The sequence below is a fragment of the Peromyscus californicus genome, unplaced genomic scaffold (assembly GCF_007827085.1).
Source record: "Peromyscus californicus insignis strain IS unplaced genomic scaffold, ASM782708v3 Scaffold_9__1_contigs__length_137607984, whole genome shotgun sequence".
NCBI lineage: Eukaryota > Metazoa > Chordata > Mammalia > Rodentia > Cricetidae > Peromyscus > Peromyscus californicus.
In genome coordinates this window covers 113,049,907-113,072,704 of record NW_026294617.1, presented here as the reverse complement: position 1 = coordinate 113,072,704, position 22,798 = coordinate 113,049,907, and the positions used below count along the sequence as shown (strand labels likewise).

Sequence of the window (22,798 nt, the reverse complement as noted above, 5' to 3'; positions counted from 1 at the left end):
GCATTTTCATTCTACTAAGACTCTTTTAGGTTCTATTCTTTTAATACAAAATGCTTTTGCCATTATCTTATCTTCTCATAGAGCTTATGTGTAAGCAGGTCAGTGTGCTGGGCCCAGCAACTCATAGAAATTGACTTACAGCAGAGCTTAGTAGCTCTGATCAGAATTGCTTTTCTTTCCAAAAACCTCTCTTGAGGATGACTCTGCATACTACTCCTCCCCACTCCTCTGTTGAAATATTTAAATTGCAAATAAGTAAAGAGCACCATGGTATATTTTTCCAAACTCCAAAACATGTGGAAGACAGCCTGGTGAACATCAAAACTTTATGAAAGAAAATGCCAATTTCCTGATTGCAATTCAAATATGCATTGTACTCTTATGATTTCCCTCAATACATAGATATCTAAAACCCCATTGCTACGGTAAACTCACTATTCCTGTTTACAAGGAGGTGAATGTGTTCATAAAATTCACCAGCTCAAGGAATAATCAATTCAAGTCTATGTCAATTCAAGTCTAAGTCTATATATGTGTTCCTACCTCCTGGAGAACTGGTGTCTGTCCTCAGGACAGCTAGGATGACCACTCTTAAAGAACAGTCTGTTCTTATAGAGTCTATAAACTTTTCTCCTTTCTGTATCACAATTTTTAGAAACCTGTTTTACTTTGAAGCTGATTTCTGTAAATGACATGCCCAGTCAAATAGCTCTTAGTATGTATGCCTGCAGTATTCTTACCTTTTGAAAGAATAAGAAAGAGGAGGGACCTAAATCAAGGCAGAGAGGAACACTAAGACTGTGTGTGTGTGTGTGTGTGTGTGTGTGTGTGTGTGTGTGTGTGTGTGTGTGTGTTTGGTTACTTTCTCATCAGAAGTAACAATTGTGACTTCTTTTAGGTGATTTAGTATATTTTGTCTTCAGATACTAGCCTACAAATCTCTAACTCTGTAAGAACCCTTTCATTTTCTCCATCTAGGACCTTCATTACAGAAAGCAGCAGGAAGGGAGAAGTTGGGCTGGGGGCCGGGACAGTGATCATAATCACTTAAGACACAGGATTTTGCAGACTCAAAGACCTGAGGTTCATGAACACAGTGCCAAAGCTGACTGAGCATGTTTCCTTTGCAGCATGAATAATTACTTGGCAATAAAGAAGCACTTGCTGATGGGGCATTTTATCGCATGGTATTTTATTATCTCTGTCTTGGAAAATGGTGGTCACTGATTATCTAATAGAGAGGAGAAACTCACCTCATTAATTTCTTATAGCTCTGAAACCTAGACAGGGTATTTGATTGCAGGGAATGGCACACACTTTAAATGAGGCAATGTTTTTGGTAAACACCTTCTGAACACTCTCTTCTAGAAGAACATGGAGAACATGTCCTTCAGTTTTTCCTGTCATGTATGTGATGTTTGCTCAGTTTCTCTGGATTTGTTGTTACTTTGACTTTAGCAACTGTCTTAGTCACTGTTCCATCACTGTAAGGAGATACCATGACCAAAACAATTCCTATAAAGAAAAGCATTTAACTGGGGGCTTGCTTACAGATTCCGAGGCTTAGTACATTAATGTCATAGAAAGGGAGCGTTGTGACAGGCGTGGTGCTGGAGAAGTAGCTAAGGGCTTTACATCCTGATCCTCGGGCAGCAGGCAGAGAGAGAAACACAGTGCTTGGCAGGATCGTTTGAAACATCAAAGCAACATACTAGTGACACACTTCCTCCAACAAAGCCACTCCTTCTAATTCCTCTCACATAGTTCAACTGGGGACTAAACGTAAAAATATATGAAAATACATGAGCCTTTATGGGTCATTCTCATTCAAACCACCACAGTAACAAATTCACACTGGCTTTATTAGACAGTTTTTCCTTCCCAGTATGTTGCTGTAGGGTCAGAGCCCTAGCCCTGACCCTGGTAGTACTGTTAATAACTGTGCCTGTGACCTTAGCATGGCCTTTGATAAGCCTGGCTCCTGCTTCTGTGAGATGAAAAGATGGGACTGAAGTTTCCTATAGTCGATGTACATTACGGTTGGTGTTTAGATTCAAAGTTGAGTGTAAGCATAAAATAGTTCTCTTTTATGCTTCAAAAACAAAAGATGTATTTGTTAAATTCCAACAAAAGACTCATCCTTTGATTTGGCATTTAGTTTGTTGAAAAAAAAATGTTCATTGTAGTTCGTTGTGTTGACTATTCCTGCTGGAGATCATCTGGAGGGTTTCCACAAATGTGTGTCACTCAGAAAGAAAGCATTTACTTCTGGATATGGGGGTAATTGTCCTTCTTGCCTGACTTAGTAAGAATTTTACCATCTGTCTAATGTTAGCAGTTATTTGTTTTCCTGATTCGCTGATAGAATCTATGGGATTTTCTTTTTAATGCTTTGTGCCAATTACAAGGATGCATGCTAGACACTGTTGTGAATAGTGTGAGGCAGTAGAAACAGAAACACAGCAAGTAAGGCTGACAGGGGTTCTATGATCCTCTAATCAACTCCTGTATTTCCTGATGAGGAGTGCAGTCAAGAGCCTGTATCTCCTCATCCCTCTTGTCTTTGTATGTCACCAGACAATTGCATCTTTCTCATTCCCAGAAGTGCATCTCCTCTAATATTTTTAAATGCCTGTGATTTCAAAAAATGAAAGGAAGCTAAAAGAAGCAAAGATTTTAAGTTTATGTTGTTTTAATAAGTTCCTTAAACTTATTAAACTGTGGTGGCAGGTGAAGAGTCAAACACTCAATAAGGTTTATGACAATATCAACAACAACAGAAAATAGATGTTATCTCCTCTCCTTCTGTTCACAATCCTGATGCCCATGTTCATTTCTTTAGCTGGCTGTGATCTTCATTTGCACATTTCCGAACAAGTAATTGTTCTTGATTCTGTTGGCTCCTGATCATCAATTGCAGGCATCACTCCAGATACGATACCACCACTGATGTGTTACTAGGTCAATGACTATTTTAATTTAAATTTAGCTCTTTCATAGATATGCAGTCAGTCTCTTCATTCCCCATCCTCTATCTTCCCAAACATTATAGCATTCCTTTCAGTAAGATTAATATTTTATTTTCATACTGTACACCTAAATGAATATTATTACAACTGGCCCACTCTAAGCCATTGCACTTCCTGTCTCACTCAGACCCACTTCAGTGTGATGTACCTCTTGTATTCTTGCTTTTTCTGTTCTGCATATGATCTGTAACTCACATCCAAACTCCCTGACACAAATGTAATCTTCAACTATGGACAGCCAAAATCATCAGTTTCATCTTCTCTTAGAGCTTTTCTGTTCTGTTATATACTGACAGCTTCTTGGGCCTTAAAAGGGACTTTATTATTCTTCAGTCACTTCCTGCCTCTCTTGAATTTGAACTTTTTCCTTAGTTCAGACCAGCCTGCTTCTTCACTTCTGAATTTGAAAGAACACATTCTTCAGTAGTAACCGGGTGAATGGTACAAGAATTGTTTTGAGAACCATGATATAGAAAATGTCTATATCCCTCTTGCTTAACCATCTTGCCATCTATAAAGACCAAGCCGGGCGGTGGTGGCGCACGCCTTTAATCCCAGCACTCGGGAGGCAGAGGCAGGCGGATCTCTGTGAGTTCGAGGCCAGCCTGGTCTACAGCGCGAGATCCAGGAAAGGCGCAAAGCTACACAGAGAAACCCTGTCTCGAAAAACCAAAAAAAAAAAAAAAAAAAAAAAGATCAATATAGAAGTAACCGTCTTATTAAATAAGAAACACAGAGCCAATGCAAAGATGAAAGCCCAAGAGGTCAGAGCTAAGAGCCTTACCCTTCACTGTTGCTGCTATCCTCTTCAGCCAAGAGAGCTACTTCCTGTATGTTTGTCTTTATATAAACTTTCTGTTCTGCCTTCTCATTGGTTGTAAACCCAACCACATGACCTCCTCATCACTGCCCGTCTGTACAGACCTCCAGGTCTTTTATGGTTGGTATTGAGATTAAAGGTGTGTGTCTCCATGCTGGCTGTATCCTTGAACACACAGAGATCCGCCTAGCTCTGCCTCCCAAGAGCTAGGATTAAAGGTGTGCACCACCAACACCCGGCTCTGCTATGGCTTGCTATTAGCTCTGACTCCCAGGCAACTTTATTAACATACAAATAAAATCACATTTCAGTACAAATAAAATATCACCATCGACCGAGTTTGGAATCACAGTCTTCCAGGAATTGTAAAACACGGCCCCATGGCTTCACAGCTTCCAACACTGCTCTTGGATCTCTGTAGGTTTGACTTTACCATGGGCAGTGCTCAACAGTCACTGGAATGTTCTCACTACCAAAGCCCATGTCCTCCACTGTTGGATACTGTGGTAAATTAATTTCTGGAATTCTCCCCTCACAGATGGCAGAGGTGGAACAGCAGAAGTAGAAATGGGCACAGCCATTGCAAGCTTCCAGGTTTGGTTCTACAGTAACAAATCACAACAGGCTAGATGATAGAACACTGCAGATTTATGTTCTTAGAGCTCAGTGGTCAGACATCTACAGTCAATTTCACTGTGCCAAAGTCAACATGTGGGAAAATTTTATGACAAAAATTCTGTAAATATTGAACAAGCAAGTCCCCATTTCCAGCTCATTCTAGCCCTGGCAAACACTTTTTAGCCAGTGCCTATATGAATGTAACTAATTTAGGTTCCTCATGTTGGTAGAGTAATGCACTATTTGTCTTGTGGATTAGTTCACTCATCATAATATCCCTTAAATTTTTGTAAATGTTGTCACAAACAGCAGAATTTCTTTCTTTTGGGGGGGCTAATATTGAATTATGTGTCTACATCACACCTTCTCCATCCTTTTATCTACTGATGGATGCTTGGTTTGTTTGAAAAATCTTGACTACTATGAAGTATGCTTCAATAACATGAAAAACAAGTCTATATCAAAATATTTATTGCAGTTCTTTTGTGTATATACCCAGTAGTAATACGGCTGAATCACATAGTAGTTTTGCTATCATTTGTGTATGTGTGTGTCCCTTTGTGGTTGTGTCACTCTACATTCTCAATAGCGAACAAATTATTCCATGTCCTCTCTAGCATTTATCTTTTAAAAAAATAATATCCATTAATGGGTGTGAAGTGATATATACATTATGGCCTTTCATCTATATCTCCCTGCTGATTTGAGATGGTGAATCCCCTTTCATACACTTGCTGAGCATTTGTATATCTTCTCAGGAGAAATGTTTGTAAAGATTATCTTTGCAACATGATACCCACAGTTAGCAGTATAGTGCTGTCTACTTTAGCATATGTTAAGAGCATAGATCCTGTGTTAACTGTTGTTTACCAAAACACACACAAAGACATAAGTGATGTACATTCTTAGCGACTTGGCGTCATGACAGTGTCAAGTAAGTGAATGTTTCCAAACTCATCAGGGTGTGTGTATTAAATGTATAAAATTGTTGTTTCATTTAAAACCTCCACAGAGCTGTATTAAAAAGATGTCAGTGAACAGGAATTGGCTTGCTTGGCTTTGTTTCTGGAAGTTCAAGAAGAAAATTTGATTCTTGCCACTTGAGCATGTACTCTCACATTTGTGGATGTGGAATTCTTTCTCTGTCAAAGCCAGCAGTCTAGAGTGTTCTCATCTCTCTCTGCTCTGTCTTTGAATGTCCTTTCCTCTCAAGAGGACCTGTTTGTTTCTATGAGACCTGCCCAGATAGTCTAGGACAATCTTTAGGTGTACTAATGTTCCTAAATATCCTTTTAATCCTAGTGATCTATTTCTCTTTCTTGCTTTATTGCATTGACTGATATCACTAGTGTAAGCTAGATTAGAAACAATGGTGGTAAGGGGCCTTATTTCCTGCTGCTGTGTTTCAGTAAGTACAGCATGTACCAGAAGGCTTGGTTAGTATTCACATCTTTATGAGTTTATGAGCCATCCTGTCTATACCTAGATTGCTAAACAAAAGTAACTATTTTTAGACTAGTTTCATTTTATAATCAAAAATGCATATACAATATGAAAATATATATTTATATGAGGGCAAAAACTTCTTTCTACAAAATGTGTAGGCTCTTTGTTGTATTACCAAAATACACATCTTTTGAAGTTTATGCAGTTTTGTTTCAAATCACAATCTTCCAAGAATTTATCTGAATCATTCACTAGATGTTCTCTTCAACTAAAAACGGTCCCAAAATAGCTTCACTGTGCCTGCTGTTGACAACTAGAAAATGACTACTTCTAATAATATCCTTAGTCATTTACCAACTAAAAAGTATAACAAGATTTTTTTAAAAAATCTTGGAATTCTCTGATTCTCCATTGGATATTCCCAGTAGCAACCTGCCAGGGAGATATTTCCTAAGCTAACAAAATCAGTGTGGAAAAACAATGCATAGATTATATTAGAGATTTTACAAGGAGCCAAACAATCTTATTTAATTTAAGCAAGCATCCCTTTCAGAGGAATGTGTCAATACAGCAGGTACAAATCAAGAAACAGAGCTGAGAAGATGGCTGAGTAGCTAAAGGGCGTGCTGCACAAGCATGAAGGGCAGTATGTAGAGTACCAGTGGTGATCTCCAACCATCCCCAATGATGCTACTTAGAGGAAATGTGCACATATGTGTTAAGTACACATATGATGAAGATAGCATATTAATCACGGTTTGTTGTTTCACTGCTCTGATCAAATACCCGACAGGAAGCCACTTGGGGAAAAAAGGATTGCTTTTGCTTCTGATTTGAGGGCACAGTCTATCATGGCAGGGAAAACATGACAGTGGGGGCAGCTGTTAGCTCTGACCGCAGGAGCAGGTGGCTGCTTGTCCCCATGTGAGTGGATCAGGAAGGAGAAAGAGGGGGTGCTGGTGCTTAGCTACTGTTGTCCCTTTCCCTTCTTATTCAGTCTAGGAATGCAGTTCATGGTTTGGTGCCAAGCACATTCAGGGTAGCTCTTCCTTTATCAGTTAAACCCCTTAGACACACCCTCAAAGACACACATAAAAGTTTGCTCACTGATAACCTAAGTGTTTCCTGATAAATCAAGATGATAATTTAATCATAACAAGTGCTTGGAATATGTCCCCCATTTGGAGTGTCAGACTAAGCCCTGTTGATTTCACTGCCCCTATGAATGGCTGTACTCCATGCTGGAAAACAAAAGACAGGACCATCCACTGGGTAGTCTAGAAAGCCCATGAACTGTTCAGAAATCAAGGTTTGCTGTGAGGCCAAAGGAATATAAAGATTGTCCTTGTCCAAGTGTGGATAAAGGGGAGTCCAGGTAATTGGGGCAAATCTTAGACAAAGTTTATTGAAACACTACAGGTGGTTTGTTTGTCTGATGGGGGTTTGGTTTGGAATTTTGTTTTGCTTTGTTTTTGTCTTGTCACTTTTTGCTCAGTTCTTTTTAGAAAAGGAACTGGCAACACCAAGTTGCCAGATGAAAGCACAAACATCAAGAAACCATAGCAACAGAAAAGAATTGAAGATAAGAGAAAGAAAGGCAGAAAGGCAGTCAGTAGTCATTTGAAGCATCCGTGAAGCTGGGGAGGATGCCGAGTGAACGATCATGAACAGAAGAACCGCGATGAGGGTGGCTCAAGAGCTAGGGCCTGGGAGAACAAGATGATTCAACAGGAATGGACATTTAGCAGCAGCAGCAGCAGCATGAATTCAGTGCCATGGCTGAGTTCAGCCCCCAAACCCTAGAAACAAAACTAGAAGTCAAGAGTGTTTCCTGGGGGCATTGCATGCAGCACTAAGGCCGTGCCAGAGGCTCTGCTTCCTGTCTGTTCTCCAGCCAGCTCTCTGGGGCAAACAAATCCCATGTAGCTGTTTGTCTCCAGCACCTCCATTTTTGTCTGCTTCTTGCTGGGTGAAGGTGGGAATGGGCAGCTCCGGTGGCATCCAGACACACCAGAGTTCTCTCGCACTTCATTTCCTGTAGAACTTTTCCTCCTCCCATGTGGACAGTACTGTCCTGCCACATTGTTCCGCTACATCTTTCCCACACCTGGCATGTTGCAGAGAGGTTAAGAGACCCGACACAGCTGGCATAAGGACATGGTTTCTGAATCTCACTTGAATAGTTAATGTTTGATCTGGGCCAAATGACTTACTCTCTTTGTAAGCTATGTGCTTCTTCCTCTGTGAAAATAAAGAAGTAGCATGCATTTGAACATAAGATGATGATGTGTAAAATGATAGTTCAGTGCCACAAAGCACAGCTATTATCGTTGCTGTTGTTATTCCTCTTGTGAAGCTTTGCTATCATTACCACAACTGTATTCAATAGACCAATGTGAGTACACACACAAACATGTATAACACACAGATGCATTTCCCCCATCTACATACAGTAAGGCTTAGATAAATGACCGTTTCAAGGTCAGACATCCTTAATTTGCAAGGCTTTAACAACAGGCCTGTGGCTTAGTGCCTCACTGAGAAAAACCAGAAACTGATCTCAGAAATCCATAGAAAATATCAGACTTCAGAAATCAGTCTTAAGGACCATCCAGAGGTGGGATCCTGCTAAAGTGGGCCACAATGCAGCTCTTTGCAGCTAAGGCCCTCTGATTCTATTCTCAAAATACCTGAGTTGGCTTCAAGCTGTTTCATTTGCCATTTTACCCTGAAAATTAGACTCACACTCAAATGGAGATTTAACCAGATGAGTTATGCATCTCTGCATACATCATTCTGCCCGCTTGGCTTATAAGCCATCATAGAACTCTCTAGGTTAAACCATGACGGTGACTAATTTTGCTCATCAATCTGCCTGCATCTTGTACATGGCTTGCTTATCTTTGCTCTAGATGGCTTCAGTAAAGGGGAGTTAGAGGGTAGACTGTCTAAGCTAGATGGCTTAAATGTTGGAGGTGTGGGTCAACAGAAACCTGAGGACTCTGTTCCTTTTCATGAGGACAAGATCATGTTTCACACTTCTCACTGTGGTCAAGTCTAAGGATGCACATACTGTGAGAAAGACTGGCAGGCAAATGTGTTTGTTATGTCCATGACCCAGAGTTGCAAGTCTCACAGAGGCACTCACTCATGCTCACGTTTGAGTAAAGGCAATGAAGTATAAAATTCTATGACTTTCGAGTTGAGGAGACCTGAGCATTTTCTGGCTGTGAGGAGTAGAGAACGTCCAGAAGAACCTAAGAAAAGGTAAATACATGCACAGATATATACATATTTATACATTCTGACAAGCTGTATCTTTTAATATACATATATTTTATATCTAAACATATATTCCATAGTCATATACATGTATATAATAACTATTGGAGCTATGAAAAATAAGAACCAAACTCTGACACTATTCATCTTTATTTTGTCCATACCAATTATAACTACACGGCATATTATTTATTTTTTTATTATCTGTCTCCCATCCACTAGAGTAAAGCTTCACAGAGTCAGAAACTCTACCCTATTTTCATTACTGCTATATCCTAGATCACTTCCTGACACATAGTATACATTCAGTTTGTTTATGGAATGAATGAGTGCACGCATGCATGAATACAACTGCAATGTACAGGACCACAAATTCACCAGCATAGATGAGGGCTCTTGGGCTGAATACTGAGACGTCGGCTGAATGATGATGGTTCATGCCACTGTCTTCTGCCTATAACAGATTTCACACATGATAGAGGCTATTGTCCAGACTCCTTCTACATGTGTTTCTATCCCATGGGAAATGTGACTTCTATTCCCCCCTTTCCTCTGCATTTTACTTCACTTTCAGTGGTCGTTGCTTGAAGTGGATGGCAGCTGTGAAGTATTAAGAAAAAGGCAGTGCCAGCTGTAAGGATTTTTTTTTTTTTTTTGCCTTCCACAAGATGGAATTCGTGAAGCCTCATAAAATCACAGTTAATAAGCTGCCTGCTTTGCCTTGAGGTCTCTCCAGTAGTTCATAATAGCGCTTATTTTGGAAAGCATGAGAGCTGTTGCTCACAAATATCTTCTGGTATATTAAGAGTCAAGTAAAAATGATGAGAAAAGACCCTGTTTTCCTTTAGAAAAATTAAAGCCCTCAAAGCATTAAAGGCAATAAAAGGTTATTACATGCCTCTTTTCAGATAGGAGGTATGTTATAATAAATCCCTGTGGCAGGCTCCTGCACAGCTTTCGTTGTAAAGACCTAATGTTGAATGCTGAGTGTAATACCCACTCCCATCCTTAACACTATTATCTGAGCTCCTCCATATACATGGAGTTTCTAATGAAATACTACTTTAGCACAGGCTGGCCTCAAAGTCATGGTCTTCCTACTTCCACTTTCCAAGTGATGGGGGTCACAGCCATGGCTTTCAAGCTCTTTCTAACTCTTTTGGATATTTATGACTCAGGTCACAGAACTCAGGGGACTTGACATTTTGTTACTTATATTTATTTACTTTTTCCCCTCCCAATGTACTTCTGTTTGACAGAAGGACAGAGAAGTTAAGAGTGTCTGCATACACATTATGTATCCCCACAAGACTGTGGATAGCATTCACTTTATCCACTGACTATGAGAAATAACTCAAGGAAGTATCTATCCTTACTTTCCCATTTCTGACATGAGGAGAGCAGTACGTGATTGTTCACATTGTTTGAGATAGCTTTAGATGGTCGAGCCAGGCTTAAGTTAATTCTATGCTACCAAGCAAATAAAGTCTGTTGTCAAACTGTATTATTATGAACCCCAAATGTTTATACTTGTAATATTTTCACCTTACAACATTTCTTGTTGAAAGACTGGGTCTAAAGCAGCATTCTCTGATTATATAACATATCTCCATTCACCTCATTTTCTTATTTTCTAAGAACACAAAAAGCATAATATACTTTCACTATATGTGTATCCAAGCCAAATGTACATATATATGATGTGTACATATATATGTACAAAATATATAGCTTCTAAAAAATGCCTATCATAGAAAAAAAACAGAAAAATGAGCAAGAACGGCTAGAGTGGTCCTCACTGCTGTGGCCCTGGTCCATCCATTATACTCCTTTATTGATATCTGTGCTGATTCTGTATTGTATTTTTGTTTTAAAATGTCCTTATTACAATTTTGCCCACCTCTTCTTTATGAATTAAGAATGGGCCTTCTGTTTCATTGGAAGTCTGCCAATAGCCCAGAATATTTATCTTATGTGCTCTTTCTGGGCAGGTTTGACAGATACCCTGACTCTCAGGCCCTGACTCTAATGCTCGGATGTGCTAGGGAAACAGGAAGAACTATACCAGTGGGGTTTTCCTGAGTGTCACACACAGATACCTACTTCCTGACCCTCTGGCCAAGCCAGGAAGCCCCTTGTTCCACAAATAGAACCTATGGTTTCTTGTGCGAGTTCTTTGACTATTTTGATTATGTTGTTTAGCCCACAGTGTCCTCCCCCTGCCTCTGCTTTTGAATGTTTTATGATCATAACTAGATGTCTTAGATGCCACCAACCTGATGTTTGTTTCTTACAAAACTAAGCTATACTTTCTGTGAACATTTTGACTTGGTTTATAGAATCACATGACTTGGCATGTTACTAAGATGACTTCCCGTGTTTATTTACTTATTTATCTTACTGTGTGAAATCTCCAGTAAGAATACTATCTGTGTATCGTTGGGTAAATTATTTAGCCCATTGTGGTTAATTTTTCATTCACTTAATGAGAATCATAATAGCAACCTAACTCAGAAAAGGTACATTGAAAATTAAATATGTTAACATTGAAAATTAACTCTGTAAAGCTTATAGCATTTTCTGGTATATAGAAAATATGTAAGCTATCCCTAATAACTATTAATAATTAGGTTATTTCATCTATCATATATATTATAAGTATAGCTTTTACTAGAAGAAACTTAGTTTACTTTTTATCTGGCCTCCATTTCTTTCAGTTTCTGATATTTAGTAAGCTTTGGATAAGTGTTTCAATAAAACTAACTAAAAATTATCTTCTTTGACACTATTATATTTCTTTACTGACTGGACTTGTTTTGTGTTGAATTGATATTGTTTCTGTTGTTTTAAAGACGGCTTAGATTTCTAGTGAGTTGTAAATTTTTATAAAACTGTGTTTGGTATGGGGCAGACTGTCTAATCTTTTATTCATTCACCTCACTCAGATGTTAATAAATGCAAATCCCAGGTAAGGTAAAGCAATCCTTACCTTATTGTTAGAATTCTATGTTCCAGAATGATACAAAATTGCTCAGCTAACTAGACAAAATGTTAACATGCCTGCTAGGAAATGACCTGAGACAGTGTTTCCATACTCCCTTGGTGCTAGGCCATTGTTGGTATCTAGAGATTTTGACCAGTGTCAGAGACACTTTAAGACAAAGTGAATAACATGAACCTTCCCTGTTTCCGTATGGATTTTTTTAAAGACTGTTTGGGCACACACATATTTATTCAGGTTCAGGCTTCAATACCCTCCCCTCCCCACCAAATACTTTAGCCTTTGGATAATAAGTAGTGGTCTCCATTTAAAATCAGAAAATTGTTTCCAAAGATCCTCACAGGTGAAGATGAGTGAGGCTCAGCAGACAAGTTGATTGAAGTCCATAGTACTCTACACTATGAAGAGTGCTGCTTTCAGAGTCCATAGTACTCTACACTATGAAGAGTGCTGCTTTCAGAGTCCATAGTACTCTACACTATGAAGAATGCTGCTTTCAGAGTCCATAGTACTCTACACTATGAAGAGTGCTGCTTTCAGAGTCAAATGGGTGCTAGCCATGGTCTGGCTTCCTCTAGAACTGGTTGTAATTTCTTTCAGGCCATAACTATGAAAATTAGGAATTATTTTCATTAGCTGAAATCTGTGTAGTGAATCACTCTTGGGCTTAAAATGCTAAGCTGCCCCACCCCACACACAACAAGCAAAATGCCTCATGACAGAATGAAGTGCTGTCGGCTTATTGTACAACAGTTATAAAATGTACACCAGTGACCATCTCAGTGTCTTGGTGATGGACTCCACAAAATCAAATTTATTTCAGTATTACAAGTTTTAATAAAAACTGTCAGACATCAGGACTAAAGAAAATGTTTTGCTGCCAAAGTGAGCTTACTGCTTTCACCGATTCTCTTCTAATTTGATTTCATATGTAAGTATCGGGGAAATAAATTTCTTTAATAACAATGCTTTTCCTTCTACCAGGAAAGGTTTCTGCTTTACATTATCTTAAATTCATTCAATTACAGAAAATTCACGTTTAAGAGGTTTGTGCTATTATTAACTTATCAGGGTGTTTTGCTACCATCTGTGGCTCCTTTGGGGTGCATCAAGTATGTTTCTTGTGCAGAAGTAATGTACCTTGAACAGAAAATCCGAGTGTATACACTGCCAATGCACTCATCAGAGTGTGATAGGATAGTAACTGCCTTCGGGTAACTGAAGTGGATGGTGAGATGGAGTGATTGTGATAGGTTTAATGAGAAAATTATTCATCAGATATATATGTGTGTGTGTGTGTGTGTGTGTGTGTGTGTGTGTGTGTGTGTGTGTATATATACAGAGAGAGAGAGAGAGAGAGAGAGAGAGAGAGAGAGAGAGATCTCAAGAGTTTATTTTCTTTTTCTTTCTAATGAAGCACTTCACTACTAACAAAGATAGCTTGAGCATTGAAACCAGAAATTTATTTAGCCTCTCACCACATCTTCAATAAATAAACATTTCACTTTTCCTTGCTTTTAGTCTCCCATGTTTCAAATACTTTAATCAATAGGAATCACCTCTCCTTATTCCATATTTGGAAACTGAGATTATCTCAGCCACATGAATGCTGAGAATAGATTTGCAGCAACATACGCTTTAAGGATTGTTCTGTCTAATTTGTCAAATAACACTTATTTGTTCATAGTAATAGTATAAAATTAAACAGTCCTTTGTTTCATTTGTCAAATAACACTTATTATCTAACAACTGAAGAGTATAATTTTTGTAGGAAATTGCTAAGTGTCTAACTGGCATTTTATGTTTGCTTCTGGCTTGAATTCAGAAACCACTTGTACCTCTTATTTTAGATAAATGGAGTGTCCTTCCACTGTAAGGATGGCAATGCAGCCTTTTATTGCTCTGCTGTTTGGAGCATTTGCTTCTTTGACCCCTGACTCAAGTATTAAAGGCTCAGAAACAGCAGACAATGAGTTTTTGAAAATTGTTATCACAGATGTAAACCTGGCCCTGTGCCTTCACTAACTTCAATCTGCCAGCTTCAAGGCATGGAACTCTGTCTACTGCCTACCTTCTACTTGGTGTGCCTTCGTATTATATCATCTTTAAACTTGATTTGATTAGCATATTCAAAACAAGGTAATGATTTGTATCCTTGTCATGGTGTTGCCTTGCATATCCTCTACTGACCTTCATTAACTAGATTTAAGTTTAAAACTAAAACTGATGTCTAGACTTTGGAAGACTCAGTAGTGAACTTTGTGCTACTGTCTGATACATGTTTCTATCCTCACCATGCAAACTAGAATGACCAATATTTTAGATGTGGCAACTGCAGATTCACATGCTTAGTCAAGGACTTTATCACCTCCCCACAGCTCACTATGGACTCTGTACCCCATCTATGCCAATGTCTTGTCCCTTCTCTTTGCATTCCTGTTATGAAATGCCTATGGGTGACATGGGCCCTGCCTTCCATCATTTTGTGCTAGAAGAAGAGAAGCTAATTTAAAACTAACCTAAACAAATATTTGCAGCATAAATGTTATAAAATCAAAGGTTACTGCCTTGTAGGATAACCTGACATTCCTTCAGCCTATATCCTGCTGGCCTCCAGCTCTTTCATGATGTTACAAAGGAAGTTGTACCAAATGGAATTTCAAACAGATATGAGCACATAACCTACACACCATGCCCAGGTCCCCTACTTAACGCCTATGAGTATAAAGATGTCCAGCATGAACCTGTGATAATATTTGTGCTATGATTGCCTGTACATAAATTAGGTATAATTTAAAAAGATCTTGAGCTAAGAAAAGGTGTCCAGTTTTAATCCTTTATAAATTTGGACCCTTTGGTTTTATTATTTATATTCTAGTTTAAATACAACTGGTCTTTATTCAACCTTGTAACTGACTATAAATGTTAACATAAACATGGCTATATGAAAAATACGGTGACATAAAATTTAATTCTATAGTGAAACAACACTCTTAAAATAATATAGATAGCAGTTGCAGACTGTTTTCCATTTACCAAGCTTTATTCCAAGTACTTGATGTCAGTTGTTTTTTTCAGTAACTCTATGAGATGAGATACATTTAAGCTCTTTTGGCATCTAGAGCGGCCAAACCAGAAAGGAATTAGCTGAGCTAATGTGAGTAAAAACAGGAGAGAAAGATTCGAATCCAAATCTATCTGGTGGCTTCCTTAGCTCAGAACTCACAACCTATGGAAGCTACACATGTTCAGAAGGGTGCTGATTGGAAAAACCTTCTGCCAGTCAGCAGCCGCTGCATTCCACCAATCAGCAGCCGCTGCATTCCACCAATCAGCAGCCGCTGCGCTGCAGAGCGCTACATACAACTAAGCTTCAGTAAACAAGTGCTCCCTCCAGGTTTGCTATCACAATTTACATCTTCTGAAAAAAAGTCACCTGCTGTTTGGATCCTGTGGCCTTTCTATTTGCCTTGTATCTTTAAGGCCCACCCAGCCATGCTTTGCTTTTCTTTGCTAGAACACCCACATTCATCCTTTTACCAATTCACACTTCATCCCTTCATCCATTAGGTCAGTAAACATCTGTAAGCTGCTACCACTAGATTCAGGATGAGTCTCACAAACCCTTCTCATCCTTCACAGCCCAGTCCTAGCTATTTTGTAAAGAGTGGTTTCAATAGTTTCTTATACTAAAATTTTTAATTAAGCAAAACACAAAATTATAATTTCTTGGTATATTTTACATTTATTTTTTTTCCAAGCTAAATATTTAGCATCTTAGGGGAATGTTATGTTACCTCACTCTGTCTCCTTAAAAACTTGCCATGTATTATAGCAACATACACAGAGAAAAATCTTTAAGAAATGTCCACTGCCTGATTGGTCCATGTTGGTGATAACAATTATGCTTAAAAATGTTACTTGTAGATGGTGTGTTGAGAACTTTCTGGGATGATGCAGTTGTTGACTATTTTGGGTAAAGTTCTCTAAGCCAGAAACTCTTCCTTCTGTAAGATGTTTCAGCTCAGTTCTGAGTATCATTTTGAAATCAAAAAAGGTTAATAAAAAATTTAGTTTGGATCTCTGACTGTGTGATTACACCCTCCTTGTATCTGTCATTTTTCTTTCTTGTACTTATTCACTAAAGCCCTTCTTCCTCCCCATCTAGCTTCAGCTCTAAAATGTCGATACAGCTCTATGTTTTTTCATACTCAGTGTACTGTTTAGAAGTTTGTAGCACTAAATTTATCTATTTAATTTCATGGCCAGTTTATCATCTTATATTTTGGAAAGGAATGAGCCAGTAGTTGAACAAGTATATTTTATAATCAATGTTCAGTAGCCTGTATCTAACTCTCTTCTGAAATCTTTAAAGCACAATTTTGACTCTGTACTTACAGTTCAGTTCTGTTAGTCAGATTTCTCAGTTATGTCTTACTGATCAAATCAGAAGCTTATCTGTCCACTATAAAACTAGTCTCTGTTTTCAAAGATTGGAAGGCTCTCTATTTTATACTCATGCATCCACTCCAAATAGATTTTCAAGTGTTCCAAGATTCAATACAAAGGATATTTAAGCTGAACATATTCTCTCTAGACCACTAGCTTAGTTCTAGATTGAATCAAAAATGTGGTGTTAATCGGTGTCTTCATCTCTGAAAGATTTTAAAAAGAAGACTTTAACCTGAGAGCTGCCACTAGATACTGAGGGTTGGAAATTTTCATGGTCATATTTAACTCCCTTCCTCCAGCCTTTGACATCATAGTTCTTAAACATCCTGTCTGCTCCATCTCTGTAGTCCTTGCCCATAATCTAGCTCTCTCCCTGCCCCACCTCTCTCTGATATCATTAGCTTATGTTTTGAAAACCAAATTCTGAGTATAATTACACTCTGACTCTTTGTCACACTGTTCCTGAAACAAAACCTGGTGCATGAAGCATTCCATCCTTTGCCCACACTTAGCTCTTTAAGCTTCTTTGGGTTGATGAATCTACACCAGGGTCACCAGCAACTCTCTCTCCTTGAAAGCCAGATAAACTGGTCTCAAAACTTTTCTTTTGAACTTTGGTGATGCATTTAACTTTGTGATACATTTCAAACCCCCTGTCCTGATTTGTCTGTTGTCTCTATTTAGAGGTTTTCTTTTGTCTGTCCTTCCATCCTCCATCTTCAATGCCTCGAGTCTAACTTCAGGAGGTTTTTGAGAGTTTCTGGATGTCCCATCTATTGGTAGAAGTGGGATATTGCAATCAGCCACCATCACTGTGTTGGGTTCAACTTTTAATTCTCCATTTTATCTGTAGGGATGACTTATTAAAATAAATAAAATACTGTATCTTGTTTCCTTTGATCTTTCAGCATCAATGAGTAATTTTGACTTTATTTTTTAACTTTATTCTTTTAATAACAGTATATGTACTATATAGAAAGCCAACTACATGTTTAACAAATGTATGAATAAAATCAGACTTAGAAAAAGAAACCATGGAGTACTACTCAGCAGTAAAAAACAAAGATATCATGAAATATGCAGGCAAATGGACAGAACCAGAAAATGTCATCTTGAGTGAGGTAACCCAGACTCAGAAGGACAAACATAGTATGTACTCACTCATAAGTAGATACTAAATGGGAGGGAAGGGATGGCCAGACTGCAACCCACAACTCCAGAGAAGCTAGCTAACAGGAAAAGACCCTAGGAGGGACACATGGATGACCCTGTGAAGGAGAAGTGGATGAGATCTATATGAGTGGACTGGGGTTGGGGTGTGGAAGAGGGCAAGGAATGGGGGATGAGAACATAGGGAAATGGGAGGGTCGAGCTGGAACAGGGACAGAGTGGGAGGGCAGGGAGGAAGATACCATGATAGATGAGGACATCATGGGAATAGGAAGAGGCAGGGTGCTGGGGAGACTCTAAGGAATCCACAGGGTTGACCCCACCTTGGTCTGCTGGCAGTGGTCCAGAGGGTGCCTGAACCGGTCTACTCTGGTGACCAGCCTGACAAATAACCTGACTGTCATCATAGAGCCTTTGTCCAGTGACAAATGGAGGCAGATATAGAGATCCACAGCCAGGCACCAGGCTGAGCTCCAGGAATCCAATTGATGAGAGAGAGGAGAGATACTGCAGGCAAGGGACGTCAAGATCATGATGGGAGGATGTGCAGAGATGACCGGCCACACTAATGGAAGCCCATGAACTGTGGACTGGTGGCTGTGGAGCTCCCATGGGACTGGACTAGGCCCTCTGGATACAGAAGACGGTTGTTTGGCTCGAACTGTTTGGGGGGCACCCAAGCAGGGGGATCGGGATCTGTCCCTGGTCTATGGGTAGGCTTCTGGAATCTGGTGTGACACCTTGCACAGCCTTGGTGAAGTGGGAAGGGGCTTGGACCTGCCTAGGCTCAGTGTGCTGGGCTTTGCTAACTCCCCATGGGAGACCTCGATTTGGAGGATGTGGGGTGGCTTGGGAAATAGGGCTGGGGGGTGGGAAGAGGGAGGAATCTGTGGATAGTATGTGGGGTGAGTAGAAAATTTCTTAATAAAGAACAATGAAAAAAAGAAACCATGCTTTCTTAAAATTATTTATAAGAAGGAAAATCAAGTCAACATCATGCTCATTAAACACTCATTACATGGTAGAGATGTGTTGGATTATATTATTATGACCTGGTCTTCTTCATAAAATGAGGGCATAGCTATTACCCACATTTCACAGGGTAGAAAATTGAGGTTTAGGGTTAAGCATTTGCCTGATATCATATAGCTGATAAATCATATAGGTATGATTTTTCTTTCAGATGATGCACAGCCCTTGCTTGGTCCACTAGAACACACAGCCAAGTTTTAAATATCTAGATATCTGAGAAGCATGAGACTTCTCTTTGATGCCATCATTGGTTTTGTGTAATAGTTATTCATGTGTCATTAGATCTAGCATATTATTAATTTATGACTGTAAGGACCTTGAGGGGGAAGCATTTGCTTTTCCAATATAAATATTTTCAGATACTTTCACTCCTGAGAAGATAATTACTCTGAATAGCATTAATTATAGGAAATATTAATTGTACATAATATGGGCCATAGGTAAAATTTGGAAGGAGGTTTTTTGGGATATTCTTGGGGTTTGGCTGTTTATATGGCTTAAATCATAACATGAAACCTACTCCAAATAGATTTCAATTTCTTTATACTCATATCTAGATACTTTTCCAGGAGCTCTCAATGTATGGTATTTTTCCATAATTCTTAAGGTCTTTGGAAATGATTTCTGATGTTTAAAGGGTAAAAAAACATTCCTTTATGTGATTTTGAGAGTGTGATAGACTTATAAAGTATATTCTTGACCTACATTATAAAATGTACAGGTTATTCTAATTGGAAACTTAAGGTATCTATATTAAACAATGATTTGAATACCAATAACTGCAAATATCCAACATGTCAATGCTATCTTTCATAGATTACACTTAGGAGAAAGGACTGAGGACTCAATAAAGTACTGAGGTACTTTTTCTTTACTCTTAAATCTTCATTCTTAAGATTCCCTGGAAAACGAGAGGTTATGATACTCTCATGAAGAACATCCATTAAAAATAAATCAATTCCATTGGGTTCTCGTTGGCTAACACAGATGGTAAAGAAAATTGATGAGGTCAGTGTACTGGTCAAATACCTCAGCATACCTTAGCTACAATAATGTGTAAAGTGTACCAGTGTGGATTCTCTAGCTTAGAACAAATGGCCTTATTATTTCCATCAAGTCTGTTAAGAACAAAAACATATCTTTGAATAAGCCACTTGACATTTGTGTTTAAAACGTGTGGTCTCTGTTAAATACAGTCACACCGCCATCCTTTTCTGTATGCAGTTTGGACAAATGGAGTTGCTGTCGCTTGACTTTCTCTAAGAGGAGCAGTGTGTTCCACAATTATAGGAGCTCCATCTCCTCAGAGAATTTTTTTTTTTTTTTTTGAAGTTATGAGATAGTAGCTTTATTTTTTTTCCCCTTTTCTATTTTAATAAAAAGGAAAAAAAAGAAAAAGGTTATAACTAACAAAAGAAAAACTATATACAAAAGTACAATGACTATATACAATATATACAAGTAATAAATGTCTAAACAATGTCTAGTCCATTTGTATTTGACAAATTCAGAGAAAATAATTTCATTATCTATCCTATTTTGTTAAGTCCAAAATGTATCTAATTCACTTTCTATCCTAATTAATCTTCAACTATAACTAACTAACCTTCAACTATAACTAACTAATCTTCAACTCCCTCAGAGACCCAAGAAGGAAATAATATTAGCTAACAAAAATAAAAACAGAAAGTGCATGCAAGCAACTTCCAAAAAATTTGTGAGTTGACAGAAACAGCCAGCTGCCTGGACAGTCACCTGAGGTTTCTCCACAGTGTTGGGGCATCATCTTCAGCCTATAGGCTTAGCATATCTGACAGACTCATTTGTGAAGTAGGATGTACACAAGGTCGACAGCTGAATTAAAAAATCAACAACAATTTCCAGAATTTAAAATCCTGAATCATGACATGACACTAGTGGAATTCAGGTGTTTCTGGTACATGGACTGTCCTCAGAGAATTTAAACAAAACTAGCTCTTCTAGTGATAAATATATTTTGTTCTCTCTCAGTAAGTCTGTCTTCTACATATAGTGTGACCTGGGGTATAAATCAGCAGTGGAGTGAATGCTTAACATGTTGGAGAGCCTGGGTTCAAGCTCCACCATTCCTAAATAAATAAGTTAATTAGTAAGTAAATACATACCAGAATTGACTTCAAAAAGACAAATAAATAGAAATAAATGAGCTTACTTTCTTCCTTATAAAGACATGGAATAAACATCTTCAAGAATGTCCCCAGCTAAGACTCGTAGCAATGGTGGAGAGGGTGCCTGAATTAGCCTTCACTCGTACTCTGGTGACTACCCTAACTGTTATCATAGAACCTACATCCAGTGACTATTGGGAGCAGATGCAGAGACCCACGGCCAAGCTCCTGGAATTCAGTTGAAGAGAGGGAGGGGGGACTATAGGAGCAAGGGGGGAGTCAAGATCATGATGGGAAAAACACAGAGACAACTGACCCAAGCTAGTGGAAGCTCACAGACTCTGGACTGACTGTTGGAGAGCCTGCATGGGATCAAACTAGGCCCTCTGAATATGGAAGGCAGTTGTGTGGATTGATCTGTTTGTGGGGCATTTGGCAATGGGACCAGGACCTATCCCAGGTACATGAACTGGCTTTTTAGAGCCCATTTCCTATGGTAGGGAATGGCCTTACTCAGCCTTGATGCAGAGGGGAGGGGCTTAGTCCTACCCCAACTTGGATATGCCAACTGCGTTGACTACCCCCTATAAGAAGTGAATGGGGATGGGAGAAGGGGAGGAAGGGGAACAGTGGTTGGTATGGAAAATGGAAAAAAAATTGTACCATAATATACCTGATATAATTAATATCCAGTTTTAAGAGAACTGTTTGTATTCAGTTTGGTGCAGGATACCACACCCAAACTCAGGATTATTGCTTTCATCAAGTGTTAAAACGGTCGTTAGGTTTCTTTTTAAAATCCACTTATCATTCATGATGGATGTCTTTCTTACTTTTGCTTTTAATACCATGTATCTTTGATCACATGTATAACCAAAGTCGGTAATAAAGAAGAATTTAAGTATTTAATAAAACTTTAAAAGCATTTTCCCTGTAGGTAAGATGAATGCACATTATTAAAAATTACCTTCCTTCCTTTCAGATCCAAAACATTGGCAGAAATAATGAGCAAGAAAATAATTATGAAGAGGATGTTACCACATTTGCAACATGTTCACCCTGTAAGTTTTCTTCTAATCCATGAATACATATAGGTTTTATAGTATAGTGTATGAAACTCGAAAACAAGACTGAACAGAAAGTGTGGGAAGGTATTTTATCAACCAAAGGATTTTTAAATAATATTGTGCTAAAGATGTTTTGCCTACATGGGCTAATTTAAACACCTTTTATAAAGTCAAGATTTAATAATCAAATATGAGGTTATGAGTTTCCCACCCTGAAAAATTATACAAATCACTTTGATATTCTTTTCTGGGTATTTGAAAACTATGTTTCCAAATTTGTTCTTCAAAACACAATCACATTCTCTGTGGAACTGAGTTCTGTCAGCTGCAAAGTGGGAAGTTGAGGCAAGGATGTTTCTAAGATCCTTCATGCCATAGCACATGTAATTCTATGTCTAACATCTGAAGGTGAATTCAGTGTTCATACATGTGCAGGTCAGGTCTCATTAGCATGCAATGGCTTGCTTACCATCTTCACCAGCATGTATGACGGGCATCCCACCCTTCATTCGGAAAATCCTGATTCCTGCTATACCCAATGTCTCCACCTGCCGACTTCCCTCTGCAGCCAGCGAAAATGCCTTTTCTTTTGAAGTTAGTTCAAAATTCTTGAAGTTACTCTGGACTTTTGTCCTTTTTCTCCCACTATACATCCACTTCACCATAATACTATTGATTACACCTGCGAAATATTGCCAGCATTCAACTGGTTGTCATTTTTATTTATCCTAGAG

At 38.6% G+C, this 22,798-nt stretch overlaps 1 protein-coding gene across 2 annotated transcripts in view; it reads left to right on the top strand.

Annotated features, from left to right (window-relative positions):
• The window catches only part of Bank1 (B cell scaffold protein with ankyrin repeats 1), a 278,198-nt gene that overhangs the window by 196,705 nt on the left and 58,695 nt on the right, over positions 1-22,798 (top strand). For both annotated transcript variants that reach the window (XM_052731674.1, XM_052731673.1), the window contains exon 8: positions 21,980-22,058. In XM_052731674.1, the coding sequence (XP_052587634.1) occupies positions 21,980-22,058 (79 nt within the window). The remainder of the gene's footprint in view (positions 1-21,979; positions 22,059-22,798) is intronic.